Consider the following 21573-nt stretch of genomic DNA (forward strand, 5'->3'; position numbering starts at 1 on the left):
GTTCCAGGGTCAATGACTTTATATACACTGTGTGGTACAGTGGTTAGAGCAGGGGTGGGCAACTCCGGTCCTCGAGGGCCAGAATCTAGTTGGGTTTTCAGGATTTCCCTAATGAATATGCATTGAAAGCAGTACATGCAAATAGATCCCATGCATATTCATTGGGGAAATCCTGAAAACCTGACTGGATTCCGGCCCTCGAGGACCAGAGTTGCCCACCCCTGGGTTAGAGCTACAGCTTAGCACCCTGAGGTTGAGGGTTCAAAACCCATGCTGCTCTTTGTGACCCTGGGCAAGTCACTTAATCCCCCCATTGCCCCCAGGTACATTAGATAGAGTGTGAGCCTGCCAGGACAGATAGGGAAAAATGCTTGAGTACCTGAATGTACACTACTTACTTATAAGTGTTATATAAATACTATAAATAAATAAATAAAATAAACTATGACCTACTTACTCTTGACAAAGCATCTCAACTGCTGTTTAGGGAACGTTCCTTTTCATTGGAGCAGTACCGAAAACATTGGGGAGTATCAAAAAGATTGTCAGCTGCTTCAAGAAAACAATCTTTTGCAAATTCCCCTTCAGTGAATGGTTTGCATTTCTTTGCGATCAGGTTGCTGGCCTTGAAGGATGCTATGGTTGCATTGACTGAATGTGACCTTGGTTTCGCCATCAACTGTTGCTGAGTAGCCAATTTCGATTTAAGTTCTTTGAGCTTCAGTTTACGAATTTCACTTTTGGGTGGAAAATCAGCATCAAGCAGAGCCTTATAATGACATTCCAGATTACCTTTTTTAGGGCAAGGATACTGGGGTGCAACAAATTAGACAACGACACTTGTCTTTCACTATGATGAAAGTGGTAGGTTTTGCTATTCTTTGGAACACTCAGCTTTGTTATACTGGGGTGGCTGGATGTAAGAAGGCTAAATCTGCTAAATTAGTATAAACACTGGCTGAATTTGGTCCAAAACTGTCCCTGTCCCAAAGTATTAAATATCAACAGGAACTGAAGACCTCTGGATGATGTGCAATACAAGGACTGGAGATGCCAAAACGACACATGCAGTTCTAAAAGTAAAAATAAGAATTCATCATCCTGGCACCAATAATCAAATACCACCAAACAATCATCAAAAAAACTCAAACACCTGTCCAGCAAACCAGATAAAATCAAATACCGCCAAACAAGTTCAAATACCACCACACACGATTTAATAAATTCTGCATACAATGTCGAATCAATGCAAAGGCAAGGCGAAATAAAATTACAGTGTAGAATCAACGCAAAGACTAGGCAAAATAAAATTGCAGAGGCAAGCAAAAGTCACAGTGGTTTGGACCAATTCGAAGGCAAGGCCATAGGCAAGTTAGAACAAAATTGGAGAAGCCTGCCAAAATCACCAAATTCTTGACACTTTGTTGTGTCTGCCCGAAAACATTTAATGAAAGCGAACTATAAAGTGACCAACGACCAGCACATGAGACAACTAATACAGTAAGTGTATTCAGGTAAAGCCTGGGCAAATTCAAGAAAAGTGGCCTAGTATATAACACACTTCTAAGGGGTGTTGGGGCGGGGGCAGGAATGGGTGATTCTGAGAGGTAGGAGACCAAGTATGACACCGGGCCTGTGGGGTATTGTCGGGGGGTGCGGGCGGCGGCCCCATGGGGTATCCACAAATTATTGGCACGAAAACAACAATTGCCCTCAATACACCCACAGGCAGGGAAAAAAGACAGACAAAGGATCAGCAGCGGCAGCAAGCCCTCAGCAGATGACCTGCCGACACAAGCTCTCTCCTAGCAATGGGGCGAGCTGCTGGAGAGATGGAGCCAAATTGGGCTGGCGATCTATCTGCCTCTGACCCTTCTGTGATCTACAGGTAGATCTGATCTACCTGTTGGGCATGCCTGATATATTCGTTCCTGATAACATGGCAACACAGTAGTGGGGCACCTTACAAGGCACTGCTGTGAACTTCACAAAAAGTGTGCCACATAAACATCACACCACAACTCCCTTATAGGTCATGGTGAACCCCCCAAAACCCACTAATACCCACCTGTCTACCCCCTCCCCAATAGCCCTTATGGCTGCAGGTACCACCTATATGGCAGTACAAAAGGGCTTTGGAGGATGCACATGTTTCATGATGAATGCAGTGAGAGTGGCTTATGGGCCTGGGTCCTCCTCTCTATGGTTCACTAGCCCACCCCCAGACCACTTAAGCCACCTCTTTGCAGTCCAGTTAGGCTTTCCTATGCCAGCTGCTGATGTTTTTATTCCAATTTTTATGGCAGTGGTGGGGGGGGGGGGTCAGTGATCACTGGGGGAATGTGTGGGGGTCTATACTTTGTCCCTGCAGTGGTTATCTGGTCAGTTTGGATACCTTTTTGCCACTTAGACCTGTTTTTAGATGGCCTAAGTCACTATGTATAAGTTCCATCCAGGCAGTCTCGTTAAACCTTTGGTTACACTTGCAGTACAACTAAGTCTAGGTTGGCCCACTCCTCTTAACACGCCCCTTTTAGCTCTGGGCGTACAGCAGCACTGACAAGACCTAAATCGTTTTTAAATACGTCTAAAACCCGATTCGATTATCAGCACTTGGATGACTTGTCTTACTGATCGTCCAAGTGCCGATTTAGGCTGTTTTTTAGACGTATTTCCGTTTCAATTATGAGCCCCATGAAATATAATCTTTTTGTCTGAATTATGTATTCAGTGTATTTTTTCTCTTTTCAGGGTTTAGAGTAGGATATATTTACATTTTGAATGTAAACTATGTCACAATACTGACCATTTTAGAGGGTTCAAAAACTTTGTCAGTGCTGTATATGGTGTTGCTGCTGCTACCATGGATGTCAAGAAATTGAGTCATACTGAATTGTTGTACCCAGAGCAAGATGCGAGACTAAAATCTTTTTTATTATCTCCACAGGACACAGAATTTCCAGGTGTAGTTGCGAGACCAATAGGAGAATTTAGAAGCAATGCTGACTACCAGTATCAGCTGCTGCGCTGTAATGTGGACTTATTAAAAATAATTCAGCTAGGACTGACATTTGTGAATGAGCAAGGAGAATACCCCCCAGGAACTTCAACGTGGCAATTTAATTTTAAATTTAATTTAACGTAAGTGTCACTTAAAGTGAAGTGCATCTCAATAATTTTAATGAGACCTTTACACTGTTTAACACACGATTTGCGAATAGGTACATTCTTTGTCTGCTCTGGTTTGGCCTTTTGAGAGATGACTAAAAAATGTGAACAGAATCTTTTTGAGCGTTTTTGTAATGAAATTGGACTGAATTAGGTGTGCAATCTTTGGCCACTGGCCAATGACAAAGAAGAACTGCCAACTTTCTCTGAGAGGATAGATTTATCAGCAGGTGGTTTGAACACAGAAAACATTGTAGTTCCGGTGCTGAATGAGTTCTCTGAAGTGTGTTTTTAAGCTACTGGAAGTTTAGGTTAGGGCTTTGAGACCTTTGTTTACACAGTTGCACAGGCACAGAAAATGATGGCAGAAAAAGACCTTCACAGCATATCTAGTCTGCCCAACAAGGTGACCAGGGCCTCACCCACCACTCTGTGTAGGCTTGGATCACTCATGTTTAAATACTGGTTGTGAAGTCACCACAGGGGATGATATATGGTGTATTTCTAACAGTATTCAATTGACCAGTCAAGATACCCTCCCCTCCCTCCAGTGCTGCACAGATACCCCACTTAAAGTTTAGTTTTCTAGACAGGTGTATTATACTACCCTCACGCTGCCTACCGAGCACAAGTAAACTACAGCAATAGGAATAATTAGAAAAAAGTGATACTTAGCTTCCAAAAACCATATGTGAAGCTCTTGTACCACAGTCCACTGGTACACAGAAACGCCGAAGTCCACAGCTTATTCCCCTTCCGGCGACTGGCTTCCAATAGGTTTCCAGGAGTTGAAAATATACATCCACAATTGACAAATCCCAACAAGAGAACTTGCAAGTCCTTGTTTCGCGACTAATGCTGCATCAGGAGAATAATTCTCTTGCCATTTTCAAATTGCTCAGAATTGTGGCCATGACTCCTCCTTTTAACCACATCATCATCCGTGACGTCATCGCTACCATAACTCCATGGTCTGTACCAATTGGATGTTTAGAAGAAGTGAGAAACGAATTGGCGGCCTCATTTAAAGAACGCTTTCCATTCTATAGCTGTATTAAGGCCCCTTGGTTCCAAAGTTTTCAATTCAAAAATTAGCCACTGCTCTTGTTGGCGTAACAGTTTCTTAATATCACCTCCTTTTTGGCTCAGATGAAATTGTTTAAGTATAGTGTACCTCAAACTGTCAAAATCATGCTGAAACTGCACACAATGTTTAACTAAGGGTGCTTCTGTTCTAATGTTCTTCAAACATGAACAACTTTCTATAATCCTAGTGCTAAATGCTCTGGACGTTTGTCCAATATAGATCAACTCACTTGAACATTTTATAATGTAAATTATGAAGAGCAGGTAGTTGAACCCTCCAAATTTCTTTTTTGTTTACCTTTATCCCAAGTTATTACGGTGCCTTCAATAGTTGAGGCACAGACTAATTATTCCTATTGCTGCAGTTTGCTTTTGCTTGGTAGGCAGCGTGAAGGTAGTATAATACACCCAGTTTTTGACCTAGAGAACTTTTCTTCTTTAATGGGAGCTTTTTTCTCTCTAGGGTTTTTCTGAGTGGAGCCGAGGATTAGTTTTAAAAAAACTCCCTGTAGATGGCTAAGTCCACCTGGAGGAACTGTGTCTGTAAGACTTTAAGGCTCGTTGCCCAAAGAACAAGGCATATTTAGCAGTTAGGTGATACTATTAACTTAATTCCTCACAGGACTGCAGATAGAAACTGCTTTTATATTTTTTTTAAAAAAAACATCAACCATTCTGGCTACAGCATTGAAACATTCTAATCTGAGTCAGAGATGTTGCATTCCTTTGCTTTTTCTGGCTCTCTTGAGACTTTTTTCACTAAAAGCACAGTATCTTTTCACTGATCTTTTCTTGGCTTGGAAATTTCTCCCAGATCAAATTAACTGACTTCTGAGGTAAATAAATTAATGGAAACACGTTTAAAATAGTGGATTACAGAACCCGAGGCAACATGGATTCGTTAGAGGCAGATTTTGTCACACAAGTCTGATCGATTTTTTTGACTGGGTGACCAGAGAATTGGATAGTGGGAGTGCGCTAGGTGTGGTGTATTTAGATTTTAGCAAATTCTTTGACAGTTTTCCACACAAGCGTCTAATAAATAAATTGAGTACCCTTGGCATGGGCCCCAAAGTGCGGCTTAGTCAGGAACTAGTTGGGTGAAAGACGACAGGGTGATGGTCAATGGAGATTGCTCTGAGGAGCGAGATGTTACCAGTGGTGTGCCTCAAGATTCAGTTCTTCAGCCTGTTCTTTTTAACATTTTTGTAAGCAATATTGCTGAAGGGCTACCTGGTAAGATTTGTTTTTTGTAGATGATAAAAAATCTGCAATAGAATAGACACCCTTGATGGTGTGGTTAACATGAGGAAGGACCTAGTGAAGCTTGAGGAATGATCTGAAATTTGGCAGCTAAGATTTAATGTTAAGAAGTGCAAGGTCATGCATTTGGGCTGCAAAAATCCAAGGGAACAGTACAGTTTAGGAGTGAAGAACTTTTGTGAATGAAAGAGCAGGACTTGGGTGTAATAGTATATGATGATTTTAAGGTAGCCGAACAGGTTGAAAAGACAACAGCGAAAACTAGAAGGATGCTTGTGTGCATAGGGAGAGGCATGGCTGGTAGGAAAAAAGAGGAGGTATTGATGCCCCTGTGTAAGACTGGTGAGACCTCATTCAAAATATTGTATACAATTCTGGAGACTGCACTTTCAAAAAGATATAAACAGGATGGAGTCGATCCAGAGGAAGACAAAATGGTTGATGGTCTACATCATAAGGCGTATGGGGACATACTTAAAGATCTCAAAATGTATACTTTGGAGGAAAGGCAGGAGAGGGGAGATATGAAAGAGACATTTAAATACCTATGTAGCATAAATACGCAAGAGGGAAGTCTCTTTCAATTGAAAGGAGACTCCAGAGTAAGAGGGCATAGAATGAGATTAAGAGGTGATAGGCTTAGGAGTAATCTAAGGAAGTACTTTTTTACAGAAAGGGTGGTAGATGCATAGAAGAGTCTCCCAGTAGAGGTGGTGGAGACAAAGACTGTGTATGAATTCAAGAAAGCTTGGACCAGGCACTTGAAATCGCTTAAGGAGAGGAGATAGTGGATGCTGCAGATATGTAGATTGAATGGGCCATTTGGCCTTTATCTGCAGTCATGTTTCTAGTTATAATTGCTGGTGTTTTTGTCTTTGTCTCGCTTCTAGGGAGGACATGTATGCCCAGGACTCCATAGATTTGCTGACCACATCTGGTATCCTGTTTAAAAAACATGAAGAAGAAGGCATTGAGACACAATATTTTGCAGAGCTGCTGATGACATCCGGAGTGGTATTATGCGAAGGAGTGAAGTGGCTTTCATTTCATAGGTAAATGCTAAGTAAAGATGCCCAGGCATTACCTGTATGTTTTGAAAATTTGGAGACTATTAGTATAAATCATTTTTATTACCAGTGTAAACGCACAACATAATACATAATTTGTTCTGTTACATACCTGCCAATGAAACATTGGAAAATGATGGCAGATAAAGGCCAAAGGGCCCATTTAGTCTGCCTATCCTACTTCGAAGGGCTTTAAACTAGGTAAGTCGGGGGTGGGTACCCACTTTTACACCGGAGCAGTAAGTAACAATCCTGAGGTGGCGAACAAAAACTCCGCTTCTAAGTCCGAGGTAAATACCCTTACTGCAACAGATTCGCTAGGAGACACCTTAACTCATAAGGAGCTTAGTAAACACCAAGAGTGGAGAGCTATGTATGTTAACGCACACAGCCTGGGGAATAAACTTCTAGAACTGGAAACAGAAATGGTTAATGCAGACTTAGACGTGGTGGCTGTGTCCGAAACATGGTTCACGGACTCTCATGGGTGGGATATGACTATACCAGGATACAACTTGCTTCGCCAAGACAGAGAGGGTAAGTTAGGAGGAGGGGTAGCACTTTACATCAAAGAGAACATTAAGACAACCAGGATCACGGATGTCAAGTATACTGGGGAATCTATCTGGGTAAACCTGGCCAGAGGCGGAGAAAAATGCCTATACCTTGGTGTGGTATACAGACCTCCTAGACAATCGGAGGACAAAGACGCAGAATTAATCGAAGACATTGAGAATATCACCTTGCGGGGGGATGTTGTTCTATCAGGAGACTTCAATATGCCTGATGTAGACTGGAACACACTCTCAGCGACAACTTGTGATAGCAGGAGGATATTAGCGTCCATGAAGGGAGTACAGCTCAAACAAATGGTGCTAGAGCCTACTAGGGCCCAGGCCATCCTGGACCTGGTACTTACGAACGGGGAAAGCGTCTCGGAGGTCTCGGTGGGAGAAACGCTAGCCACCAGTGACCATAACATGGTATGGTTTAACCTTAGGAAAGGCTTCCCTAGATCTCAAACAAGAACAAGGGTACTCAATTTCCGGGGCACTGACTTCGCACGCATGGGAGATTTCGTTCATCAGACACTACAGGTTCAAGAAGTAACTAATAATGTGGAAGCTATGTGGTCAACCTTGAAGTCGACCCTTCATGAGGCATCTATCCGCTACATTAAATCGGTAAATAAACAACAAAGAAACAAGAGACCCAAATGGTTCACTGATGAGGTCTCGAACCGTGTCAAGGAGAAGAAAAGAGCATTTCTCTTATACAAACGCACCGGGGAGAAGGAAGCAAACATTGAATACAAGACAAAGTCTGCAGCGGTCAAAACAGCAGTCAGGGAGGCCAAACTTCGAATGGAAGAAACTCTAGCGAAGAACATTAAGAAAGGGGACAAATCCTTCTTCAGGTACATTAGTGACAGGAAGAAGAACACAAATGGGATAGTACGCCTTAGAACGCCAGACGGGAATTATGTGGAAACAGATTCCGATAAAGCCAAACTGCTGAATGATTACTTCTGCTCGGTCTTTACCTGCGAGGCACCAGGGCACGGGCCAAGGCTGGAAATGAAGCAAAGCATGGAAGATCCATTTCAGAATTTTGAGTTCACACCTGCAGATGTCTACAGTGAACTGTCAAGACTTAAGGTGAACAAAGCCATGGGACCGGACAATTTGCACCCAAGAGTGCTCAGAGAGCTAAGCGATGTTTTGGCAAAACCGTTAGCAGTACTCTTCAATCTCTCCCTAAGTACGGGGAGAGTCCCCCTGGACTGGAAAACAGCCAACGTCATTCCTCTGCACAAAAAAGGTTGCAGAGCAGAGGCTGCAAATTACAGACCAGTAAGTCTCACATCAGTAGTATGTAAACTCATGGAAACTTTACTTAAAGGTAAACTAGACACGATTTTGGATGAGGGGAACCTAAGGGATTCCTGTCAACATGGATTCACTAGGGGTAGGTCATGCCAATCCAATCTAATCAGCTTCTTTGATTGGGTGACGGGAAAGTTAGACTCGGGAGAGTCTCTGGACATAGTGTACTTGGATTTCAGTAAAGCTTTTGACAGTGTCCCACACCGCAGACTATTGCACAAGATGAAGTCGATGGGGTTAGGTGAGAAACTAACTGCATGGGTCAACGATTGGCTGAGTGGAAGACTTCAGAGGGTGGTGGTCAACGGCACCCTCTCTGAGACATCGGAAGTGACTAGCGGAGTGCCGCAGGGCTCGGTCCTGGGACCATCCCTTTTCAACATATTCATAAGGGACTTGACCCAAGGGCTTCAGGGTAAAGTAACATTGTTCGCCGACGACGCCAAACTGTGTAATATAGTAAGTGAAAGCAATCTCAAGGATAATATGACGCAGGATTTGATCACGTTGGAAAACTGGTCCTCGACATGGCAGCTGGGCTTCAACGCTAAGAAATGTAAGGTCATGCATCTCGGCTGCGGAAATCCATGCAAAACTTACACCTTAAATGGGGAAACACTAGCTAGGACTTCAGAAGAACGGGACTTGGGAGTAATCGTCAGTGCAGATATGAAGGCTGCCAAACAGGTGGAGCAGGCCTCATCCAAGGCAAGGCAGATGTTGGGATGTATCAATAGAGGCTTCATCAGCCGCAAACCTGAAGTCATAATGCCGCTTTACAGAGCCATGGTGAGACCTCACCTGGAATACTGTGTGCAATTTTGGAGACCACACTACCAAAAAGATGTGCTTCGAGCTGAATCTGTCCAGCGAATGGCCACTAGAATGGTCTCCGGACTCAAGAGTCTCTCATACGAAGAAAGACTGGGCAAACTACAGCTATACACTCTTGAGGAGCGTAGAGAAAGGGGAGACATGATTGAGACATTTAAGTACATCACAGGTCGTGTCGAGGCGGAAAGCGATATATTCTTCCCCAGGGGACCCTCGGTCACAAGGGGGCACCCGCTCAAACTCAGAGGAGGGAAATTTAATGGTGACACCAGGAAGTATTTCTTCACAGAAAGGGTTGTAGATCACTGGAACAAACTTCCGGTGCAGGTGGTCAAGGCCACCAGCGTGCTAGACTTTAAGAATAAATGGGACATCCACGTGGGATCCCTATGGGGGTCGAGCTAAGGATCTGGGTCATTAGCACTCAGACTTGATGGGGTGGGTCAGAAGAGTGGGCAGACTTGATGGGCTGTAGCCCTTTTCTGCCGTCATCTTTCTATGTTTCTATGTTTCTATGTAACCATTATCTCTTTCTTTCTCCGAGAGATCCCATGTGCCTATCCCAGGCTCTTTTGAATTCAGACACAGTCTCTGTTTCCACCACCTCTTCTGGGAGACTGTTCCATGCATCTATCACCCTTTCAGTGAAAAAGTATTTCCTTAGATTACTCCAGAGCCTCTTAACTTCATCCTATGCTCTCTCATTGCAGAGTTTCCTTTCAAATGAGACTCGACTTATGTGCATTTTGCATTATGTAGGTATTTAGACGTCTCTGTCATATCTCTTCTCTCCCGCCTTTTCTCCAAAGTATACAGATTGAGATTTTTAAGTCTGTCCCTATACGCCTTATGATGAAGACCACATACCATTTTAGTAGCCTTCCTCTGGACTGACTCCATCCTCCAGGTTTGTACACAGTATTCTAAATGAGGTCTCACCAAAGTCTTATACAGGGGCATCAATACCTCCTTTTTCCTACAGGACATACCTCTCCCTATGCAATCTAGCATCCTAGCTTTCGCTGTCACCTTTTCAACCTGTTTAGCCACCTTAAGATCATCACATACAATCACACCCAAGTCCCGCTCTTCTGTCATGCACATAAGTTCTTCACCCCCTAAACTGTACTGTTCCCTCTAGTTTTTGCAGCCCAAATGCACGACCTTGCGTTTCTTAGCATTTAATTTTAGCTGTCAAATTTCATACCATTCTTCAAGCTTCACCAGGTCTTTCTTCATGTTATTCACACCATCCTGCCTGTTTACTCTATTACAGATTTTGGTATCATTCACAAAGAGGCAAATCTTACCCAAGAACCCTTCAGCAATATTGTTTATAAAAATGTTAAAAAGAACAGGCCCAAGAACAGAACCTTGAGGCACACCACTGGTAACATCCCTTTCCTCAGAACAATCTCCATTGATCACTACCCTCTGTCGCCTTCCACTCAACTAGTTCTTGACCCAGCCCGTTATTTTGGGACCCATCCTGAGGGCACTCAGTTAGTTTATTAGACTTCTGTGTGGAACACTGTCAAAGGCTTTGCTAAAATCTAAATACACCACATCTAGTGCACATCCTCTATCCAATTCTCTGGTCACCCAGTCAAAGAAATTGATCAGATTTGTCTGACAAGACCTACCTCTAGTTGAATCCATGTTGTCTCTGGTCCTGTATTTTATTCTTTATATTTTTACCCCAATCCAAACCCTCCGTACTATAGCGGAGCCGGTACCTGTGTTTTCACGCTAGCCCGGCCACACTCACATATGCGCTGCTCCGACGTGCCTCCCTAGACGGAGGGAGGTCCTGCTGGATAATATGCACTGTCTTGTCAGCAAATCAAAAAGACAAAAAAGAGTCACTTCTTTAATCCTTAAACTTCCCCTTTATTCGGTGGTATGATTAAGGTGCATTCTCCAATAGAGTGACACCCTCACAGTCTTATAACACAATCCTTTATATCAGAGAACTCAGGCTAGGATGGCCCAAAACAAAAGAGGCCAACCGGGACCTTTAGTCAGGTAAGTAATCACCAAAATAAATCTTCAATCAAAAAGAAAAACATTCACCAGTTCTCTTTAGTGGCACACAAAGTCCATAAGCACAGCGTTGCTCCAAAAGAACCAACGCACAAGCCTTAAACTCCTTCTGGCTTGTTTCCCAGCCAGCTCAACAGGAGCTGCTGGGCGAGGGGAAGGAAGTCAGCGAATCCACTAATTAAATAATCTGATTTTCAGACTTGCCACTAATGGCCCCACTAACCCAACCTGATGTACAGTGGATTCTCCCCAATCTGCCTTCCCTCAAGACTTTCAACATCTGACAGCCCCAGCCAGCTTAACTATAGCTGACACCATTACACTTGCAAACAAAGAAAAAGAAAAACGTTTTTTTTTTCCTTCCTGCTTCTCCCAAGCAGGACAGGTGCTGCCAGCACAAGTCCTTCAAAGGCATCCAGGAATCAAACACCCTTTTCCCACACAGTGCAAACCCAAACCCAGGAGGTTCATAAACATTACAACTCCCAGTCCTGCCACTTAGCTGATTTCCATCTGCACATCTTCAGGCAGGCTGAAAGTTTCTCCAAACTCCATAGCCTCCTCACTGGGTAGCTGGTTGGCCAAAGGGTCTGTGTCAGGCTCCTGCATTTCCCAGTCCCCAGACTCCGGAACAGCTTCAGCAGGAGAGACCCTTCTCAGGGCTGGCCCCGGATAGACTGCTCTCCTCCCTTTCAGAGCTGTCTCTGAAGTACACAGGGGAATCTGACCTGCCCTTGAAGGGGGAGGAGCTTTCTGCCGATTTCCCCTAGCTGACTTTGGGAGCCTAATCATTCCCTTCAGCTGGGGAAAGCCAGGGGGAAGGAAATCTCTCTGGGGCTGTTGCAAGCTGTTCTCAACCTCCTCCTCTCCTCCCTGGAGATCAGCCCCGACTGAATTAAAGGGCAAGCTAGGATTTCCCTTAGGCTTGGTCACAACCCTATCCCCGTGGTTGGCCCTCTGAATCCCTGGGACAGGTTTAATTAGCTCCTGCCCTGGTGCAAGAGGCACCTCAGGGATAGGATTGTGACAGTACCCCTTCCTTCTTTCCTATTACAGCACACCCCATTCTATAAATCATCTCCCATGCTTTTACAGTTTCAGATAATGATAAGACAGTATGTTACACTTAACAATAACCTTTTAAAAACTAAGTTTATAATGTGTGTCCTATATGGCAGTGACTGTATGTAAGGATCCAAAATATTAAAAAAATCAACACTGTACATTGATATTTTTTTTAAAGTAAGAAAATGATTCCTCTGTTGAGTAGAGATAGGATCTCTGTCAGTTATCCAATTATTTAATTTAGCTTTTTAGTTTTGACTAACAAGAACTCTTTTGTATTAGCGATTTTTGTAAACATCTTTTGTAGACGCTTAAAATTTCCTGGGAAGCCATTCTGCTAGCAGATAGTATGGTATTCTTGCTAACTACTGAGTTACTTCTATCATCTATCTTCATCCAGGACCATAAATTATGTATTAAATTTCCTGTTTTCTAATTAATTTTTGATAACATATTCTCTCTAATCATATTAGCCTTATAATGCTGACTTCTAATGTATGTAATATGTTCTCATGAATTTGTACTGAAGTCTCTGAAAATTGTTTTGATTTTGTTTAAAATAGGGTTTCTACCACTGATACGGTAACTTTGAGCTCTGTTCCATGCACCCACTTGTTGAAGATCACTTGTTTTTCCATATCTTCAAATTCCCCAGAAATAAAGCCTTTGAAAGCATACAGCTGCTTGTTCTTTCTTTATACATCTGAAATATTAATAGCCTGTTTTAAGCAGAGCTGTCATAAAATTCTAAATATAGGGTCTTAATAAATTGCAATTTACAGTTACAATATAGTAACTCCAAATTAACAAGTGGCAACTGTAAAGCCTCTTTGTTAAGCATTGGGGGCATTACCAGCATACTCCCATTTAGCTAATGGAAATAAAAAAAATTTAAAAACATTTTTAGTGTACGTTAATTAAAGTGCAGATGACACAGTACACTTATAGCTGCACCTACTTAGGTGGCATTAACTGTACTATGTTATCTACCATATTAACACCATATTAATACACAGTAGCTACCTTCCACATCATCTTTAAGGTGCAATCCTCATCCATTTTCCATCCCATTCCGTGTTCACTGTTCATGCAGAAATTACCATGTATTGTCTGCTAAGACACCACTTTGGCTGTTATACAGCACCCATGTTAACTATTAGCATGCATTAATTGCCACATTAACAGTAAACACAGTTTAGTTTAACTTAAATTATTAAGTAAATAGGTTCCCTAGTGTTTTACATGCAGCTAGCCATAAAAACGGTGTCTACTCATAGTGTCTTTGCAAATTAATGAATATTTCAAGTTCAAATAAACCATCCTCACATTCCTTAGCATCAACTAGAACAGTCTAGGAAGTGCAAGTTTATTCCACTGACCTGCAGATGGAGATATAGAAAATACTGAGGAGTGGGAGCTATAGAACAGGGCACACTTCTGTAGTATTCTATCTCCAGCAGGTGGAATGTGCTGGTAGTTCAGCTCCAGGATTGAGGGTTGAAGCCTGTTGTAGACCTGTTAACAACTGGAACCCAGTTGAGGTACGGGATGGCTTGGGTAAATGCAGACCTTTAGCCTCTAGTGGTACACCGGTAGTCTGTGTCTCCCCCCTATGTGAATCATCAGAAAAAAGGCTAGTCAGCTATCACAAGGGGCTTTTCTGCAGTGGGGATGTTGATCCGTAGGCTAGTGCTTAGCATCCCCGTTCTTTCTTGGGTCTCCTGAGGACAGATTGTGCCATGCCATATTGGGCCATCTAGCCACCTCCTAACTCTCTATGGCTGCTGAGGGAAGCCCTGATTCTTCTGTTCAGATGGCAGAGGAGCTTCATTTGATCTCAGGAAGGGTCCCTGGTCCAAGGGAAGGCAGTTCTATTCAGGCTGAAAGGACTGACAGCTTGCCCTCAGAAACTTGTGTGAATGGTGGACTTTTTGCCCTCTCACATTTTCCCTGGGGTTTGGCATCAGGCTGGTTTTCTTTTTTTAAAATCTTTATTGATTTTCAATTCGAGTACAAAGTGCAATAAATTTTACATACAGTTAATATCATGAACAGCACTACATTCAGTCAAAGAATAATGAAAAATTTATTGCCCCCCTTCCTCCCTCCCACCCTACCTGGATGTGTGTGCAAATCAAATAGGAAATAAAGGCATTATACAACTAGACAGAGTTAACAAAATTCATTAATGGACCCCATGTTATTTTAAATAGTTTATTATGACCCAATATTTCTGAATTCATTTTTTCATATCTATAATATAGACATAAGGTTTCCCACCAAAAGGAAAAATTAAGCCTGTCCCAGTTTTTCCAATTTTTGGTAATCATTTGCATGGCAATCCCTGTCATAATGATAAAGAGTCTGCTTTTATATCTATCTAATGGAGGTTTAGCTTTCAACAATGTCCCACAGATGACCACATTGTAGGACAATGGAATCGATGCTTCCAGTATCATATTAATTTGTCCCCATAATTGATTTCCAGAAATTGAGTATCAAGGGACAATAAAACAACAAATGATTCAGTGCCCCGACTTCAAGATGACAATTTTGTACTGTCCAACTTTTGTAAACGAACTGGGGGGTCCAAAAAACTCTATGTAACAAAAAGAACAATGTTTGTCTCATAGAAGCTGACACTGTACATCTCATCCTCCAAGTCTAAATCCATGGCCATTGAGTAGCAGTCAGACTGGTTTTCAAGCATGCAGTTTTAGGGGAGTACAGGATTTGAGTGCAGCACCATTCCCTGTGCATACTGGGTCTTTGAGAGAGGATTCTCCCTGGAGTTAATTCTTTTTCTTCACTCAAGAGGAACAGACCAGCTCAGGAAGCTGTTTCTCTCCCTGCTGTCTGACTTCACTTTTATGGATAAACATCTGCACTTGGACCAAGGAGGAATTCCTGGGATTCCGTATTTGTCTACCCTTTAGCTCTGTCTGTGGTTTCCCGGTCCTTCTTCCTTAAAGAGCCTGTGTAACAAGGAAAATTATTCATGCAGATCCCCATCCCTTATAGCAGGGATCGCAAAGTCCCTCCTTGAGGGCCACAATCCAGTCAGGTTTTCAAGATTTCCCCAATTAATATGTATTGAAAGCAGTGCATGCACATAGATCTCATGCACATTCATTGGGGAAATATTGAAAACCCGACTGGATTGCGGCCCTCAAGGAGGGACTTTGAGACCCCTGCCTTATAGCAAAATCTTTGGAAGTATTTGCGTATTTCTTTTCCAGTTTCACCAGACCCTCATTTCCCTGGTGATTCCATCATGAATGGTTCTAGAAAGCTGCCTTGAATCTTTCTGTTCATTGCATGATCCAGGCCATGTTTTCATCAGATTGGGAGAACCTTGATGTGAGATTTAATTTGGGTAGAGTTATGGGTAAGCTCTACCTCCTTTTATCAGATGTGAAAAAGAAGTATAATCAACCCAAGGTGGATGTCCTGGTGATGGAGGTTACCAGGAAAACTACTATTCAGATGCCATCCTCAAGCACCTTCAGGACTGCAAAGTGGAGGTGGCTTCTAAGCAGAATTGTGATGTTAAGATTTTGGTTGTTTAGGCATCCATATTTAGCTCTTGTGTGCATGTCTTTAGTGGCTTCAGCAGGACAGCGAGGCAGAAGGAGATTCTAAGGATCCTGAGCCCAAACTTGAGGTGGGCTTGGCTTGTTTGAATAATGCCCTTTATAATGTAATTAGGGGTTTCCCCATTGGAGCTTTCAGTCTTTGTTAGGCAACTTTTGTGGCTGAGAAATTGGTCAGCAGATGCAACATTGAAGGATCACCTCACTAAGCTGCTCTTTAAAGACAAGCTCTTGTTTGGGGATGAATTAGAAAAGCTGATTAAAAATCTGGGTGAGGCTAAACCCCAGAAGCTCCCAGCAGTTTTCTTTTCAAGGCTCCAAAAGGGCTGCTGCCCATGCAGTTTGCCCTTCCCTTCTTCCCATTCCACTTAATAATGGGATCCCAATCCATTCTTCAATGGTGTAAATTGAAGGCAAGCTGACAACCTTTTTGAGGAATGGACCAGGATTACATCTGACCAGTTGGTGTTGGATGTAGTCAAGAACATGCACCATCTCTGGTTCTCCTGCCCCATTGCAGATTCCTTCTTGAAGCCTCCTTGCAGGGCTCCTGCTAAACAATGGATGGTGGAGACCACTCTTGCCTGTTCAACCTAGCAGCTATTGTCCCTATTCCCAGAAAGGACTAAGGGAAAGGATAGGTACTCCATCTATTTCATCATTCCCAAAAAAGAGGATTTCTTCCATCCCATTTTGGACCTCAGGAAGATCAGCTAATTTCTCTGGTTATCCCACTTTCTGATGGAGACTTTGCGTTCTGTCCTAGTCTCTGTATGTCCAGGCAAGTTTTGAAGACTAGATCTCAAGGCCTATTTTTACATTCCTATTAGGTCTCCCCATCAGAAATTTCTCAGACTAATGATTTTATTTATTCATTTATATTTATTTTAGGTATTTATATACCACCTAACAAGGTTATCTAAGCTGTTTGCAATCAGATATTTTCCCTATCTGTCCCTGAGGCATAAGGGGATCAAAGTATATCCATATGGAGTTCATTTTATTTGATTGTATTTTGTAAATTGCTTGGACTAGTATTACAAGATTAATAAACCATATGTGGTGATTGGTTGATCAGGAGCAGAACAAAACCTCTCCGTGAATAAGACACCAGCAACAGAAGAAATGGAATGGACAGCGAACCAATGGAAACTTGAAAACAATCGCCAGTCAGACTTTATTAGACAATGCTGTGTTAAAAAATTTAAATGACTCAACAAAAACCCTGTTTCAGCCCTTCAAGCTTGCGAATGTACCACGCATGCGCAAATGCACCTCCCGCCCAACTCAGGGCATGCGTCTCCTCAGCGTGTCTTCAGTTCTACGTTTTTCACGGAGCCAGAAGCCCTGCTCCCTTGCTCTGCGCGAATTCGTAGTGCCTCTTTGCACCGCGGCTTGCTTTTTTGTTTTTGAATGAGTAGCTGTGCTGCGTGTCTTTGTTATGTACAAGTTCCTTCCTATTTCTTTTTTCTGACTGGGTGATCAACCGGGTGAATTCCATCACCGACCCCCATCTGAGCCAGAGTCTTAAGCCCCTCCTTAGTGCATCCTAGGATGCACTGGAAAGGGGAAGGCCCACCAATTTGAAAAGATGAGCCTGCTGGCAAAAGGGAGTGGGCATCCCTCTTGCTAGTTTTCTATAACAAGGTATGAGGGGAGGTTTTGGGGAGGTGTGCTTGACCTGGGGAGGTTCTAACCTGACCTCCACCAGACCACAAGTGCTCTCTCATGGGGACTTGATGGGGGGAGGGGTCTATGTGGGAGGGGGTCCAGGTTTTGGTCGGGTAGTCCTTGTGGCTAAGGTAGGAGGGAGTGGACATCCTTCCTAATTTTTCTTAAGTTGTTGGGGAGAGAGGCCTTCGTCGTGTGTGTGTGAGGGGATCTGGGTGGTCGAGGCAGGAGGGAGTGAGCATCCCTCCTGCCGGCGATCTTTGTGTATGTGGGGGGGTTTGGGTGGCTGCAATCTTTGCGGGACTGGGAATTGGAATCCCTGAGAGGTTTGGGTGGCCACGATCTTTGCAGTGGGGTTAGGGAGCATGGGGTACAGATTTCCAAGACAGGAGAGAGTGGACATCCCTCCTGCCTCTTCTTTTTTTTTTTTGAGGGCCCGCGGTGGGGGGTGTTCCACATGACTTTTTTTTTTAATAGGGACAGGTGTTATGCGTGTGTAACACATGCATAACATCTGTGCCATTAAAAATATATATATATCTTCCTGCCCCGAATAACTGAGTGGCAGGAGGTGCTTCGGGGCTTCCCCTGCTGCTCAGCTGTTCAGGCTTCCTCTGCCGGCTCTGCGCATATGTGAGACTTGGTTTCTCAACGACTGATCGGATGGGATTACAGTGAACCTCCATGAAACTCATTTGCATGCAGATTTGTTGGAACATTGATTACTGTTTTAAAATCGAACAAAAATTGGCCCACAACAATCCACATCGTCTTAATGACCATTTTTAGTGCATCTGGGCCTGACTGCATCATTGATCTCCCCTGAGTCCTGAATATATAATTAATTGCAAGCATATAGCACTTTCTGCTTGTCTTTCCATAATTAACTTACCTATTTTTAATATATTCAGAACTCCAGAGCCAGGAACTGTAGTAAAGTAAAGACCTCTGGGGGCTGCATTATGAAATTCTGTCCAGTCCTCTTGATATAGTATAGATTTTAATGTAGATGAATCCACATAAATTGTTTGCTCTACTCACACTCCTGTCGTCTTGTTTTCTACAAGTTTTGACATTCTGAACATGGTCTATCCTACCTGGTGTTTTTCATACATGAGTGAATCAAACTGACCCCAAAGACTGACCTTTATAGCATTTTTTTTCAAAGATCACCCTTCCTTTCCAAATGAATGGTATATTTCTGCTTCTACTGTCTGTCAGTACTTTTTTATATTTCTCTCTGCTGCATAGGTACTTGTTGCACTTGGCATACCAGAACACACAATTAATGCTGTCTGTGAGTTCTCCATTCATGCATGGTACTTTGTTCCCTTCCCTCATCAGACTGCTATGTGCTTGGATCTAACATAACATAGAAAAGATGGGCTTTAGAAGTTGTTGCAGAGACTTAGCACAAGAAATCCTGAAGTAGTCTTATTGTAGTGTTCTGACATATCAGAGAACAAGAACAAAAACTGCAGTGATGATGTACAGCAGTAGTTCCCAACCCTGTCCTGGAGGACCACCAGGCCAATCGGGTTTTCAGGCTAGCCCTAATGAATATGCATGCCTGTCACTTCCATTATATGCAAATCTCTGTCATGTATATTCATTAGGGCTAGCCTGAAAACCCGATTGGCCTGGTGGTCCTTCAGGACAGGGTTGGGAACCACTGATGTACAGGACGTCAAGTCTTTAATGAACAACCATAAAAAGAACATAAAACAATTTGTTTCCAAAAGGACTGATAAGACCGGACCCGACACTCCTTCTTCAGGGGTCCTAATATGGGTGAATTGAAAATGGTATGAGCAAATATGTATCTAACTACATCTACTTAGTATGGTGAACATTGCATAAGCTTGGTGATTATATCACCAAGCTTATGCAGTGTTCATCATCACTTGATTCATTTTATTCCACCATTAAGTTTACATAATCATTAATCTTATGCAATGTTTACTGTCACATTTTAATCTTTGCACCTCATACTAAGTAGATGTATGCTTAACACACATAGTATAATAATTTTTTGCTGTCACTATTGTTAGTTAGATACATATTTTGCTCATACCATTTTCAATTCACTTATATTAGGACCCCTGAGGAAGGAGTGTTTCTTCGAAACACGGACTGTGTCGGGTCTGGTCTTATCAGTCCTTTTGGAAACAAATTGTTTTATGTTCTTTTTATGGTTGTTCATTAAAGACTTGACGTCCTGTACATCATCACTGCAGTTTTTGTTCTTCAATTTGGTTATTCACTGCAGTTGCGTTGGATTTTTTGTTTGTTTTGGTTCTGACATATCAGAAATGTTTTTCAATTACATACATATGAGAGGCACATGATTAGATTTAAGTGTAGTAAAAGGGTAAATTTTTTAAAAAAGCTTTTCTGCAGTAGAAAACCAGCTACTGTTGAGAATAGTGGTTTACTCATAACATGCCACTGATTTTGGAGTGATTTCTTATGCTGCTTTGAGTAATAATACTTAGCTGATTATTGTTCCTTAAGTGAAAGAGCAGCCGTGGCGGTTCAGCATAAATACTATAGAAATAAAGCTGTTTCACACTTCACTGCACTATAAATTTGTTTCTCTCAAAGTGCCAGCCTAAACATTACACAGACTGGATGGTTGCCTAGGACTGCAGCTTCTGGTCAATTGCAGTCAAGGCAACATAATAGGTTCTGAGAGCAACACTAACTAAAAAAAAAAACATGTGGTATAGAATTTTCCTTGCAGAAAGAGTGGGCACTTTAAGAATAGCCATTTACACAGTATGATGGCCAGTTATGTTTATGTTTATTAAAATGCTTATATGGTTTATTGAAAGCTTCTATACCGCTACTAATGACTGGGGAGTCAATTCAGAGCAGTTTACATGAGCTTCTGTAAAGGTGTTACAATACAGTTAGCGTTTTCTCAGATGGTTTCAATACAGACACATTTATACCAAAATCAATCATACTACGTGTATATACACACTAGTATTGTGTACTTTGTTCATGCTGAAAATCAGGGGCGGGAAATTTCATGGTGACATCAGGAAGTATTTCTTCACCGAAAGGATGGTTGATCATTGGAATGAACTTCAACTGCAGGTGATTGAGGCTAGCAACGTGCCAGATTTTAAGAAAAAATGGGATAGGCATGTGGGATCTCTTGGGGGGTGAAGTTGGGGGTGGGTCATTAGAGTGGGCAGACTTGATGGGCCTAGGCCCTTTCCTGCCATCATTTTCTATGTTTCTAATCCTACTTATTTGCACACATAATACCCATAGTGAGTTCTGAGTTCATCTTAGATTTATAAATTATCTTAATATCTATCACTCAAGATAGCAGAAAAACAAAAATATGAAAAACAAACACTACTGCTTATTGAAACTTCAAACAACAATCTTATATCTTATAATAATAATAGCTTTATTTATATCCCATCATACCTTTTCAGTTCAAGACGGTGTACAACAAGAGGTGCTGTAAGGACAGCGAGATAACATCAATTAGAATTGGGGAGGGGTAAAAAGACAGTTATGTGATGAGGTGGCATAGGGTAGGAGGAAGAGGTGTGTAAGATGAGGTAGGGGTCATGCAGATTTGGAGGATCAGGTAAATTTGTCGAATAGGAGGGTTTTTAGTGATTTTCTGAAAGAGTGGTATGTTAGAGAGTTCAGGATTAGGTCACTTAAGGTGTTGTTCCAGACCCCTGCTTGAAAGGAGAGTGTTCTGTTGAGGAATCTTTTGAATTTGCAACTTTTGGGAAAAGAGAATGCGAACAGCAGTGTTCTGCGTGAGAAGCGGAGTTTGTCCTGCAGGGTGAGGTGTTTCAGGAGGGAGGTGGATGCGGTGCCGAAAAGAGTCTTGAAGCAGAGACAGCCGAATTTGAAAATTATTCT

General features: G+C 42.4%; 1 protein-coding gene across 5 annotated transcripts in view; it reads left to right on the plus strand.

The window, feature by feature from the left end:
* CNOT7 (CCR4-NOT transcription complex subunit 7) overlaps positions 1-21573 on the plus strand; it is a 129346-nt gene that overhangs the window by 50238 nt on the left and 57535 nt on the right. For all 5 annotated transcript variants that reach the window (XM_033944346.1, XM_033944355.1, XM_033944319.1 and 2 more), the window contains exons 3-4: positions 2948-3141; positions 6408-6569. In XM_033944346.1, the coding sequence (XP_033800237.1) occupies positions 2948-3141; positions 6408-6569 (356 nt within the window). The remainder of the gene's footprint in view (positions 1-2947; positions 3142-6407; positions 6570-21573) is intronic.

This window comes from Geotrypetes seraphini, chromosome 1, assembly GCF_902459505.1.
Source record: "Geotrypetes seraphini chromosome 1, aGeoSer1.1, whole genome shotgun sequence".
In the NCBI taxonomy this organism is placed as follows: domain Eukaryota; kingdom Metazoa; phylum Chordata; class Amphibia; order Gymnophiona; family Dermophiidae; genus Geotrypetes; species Geotrypetes seraphini.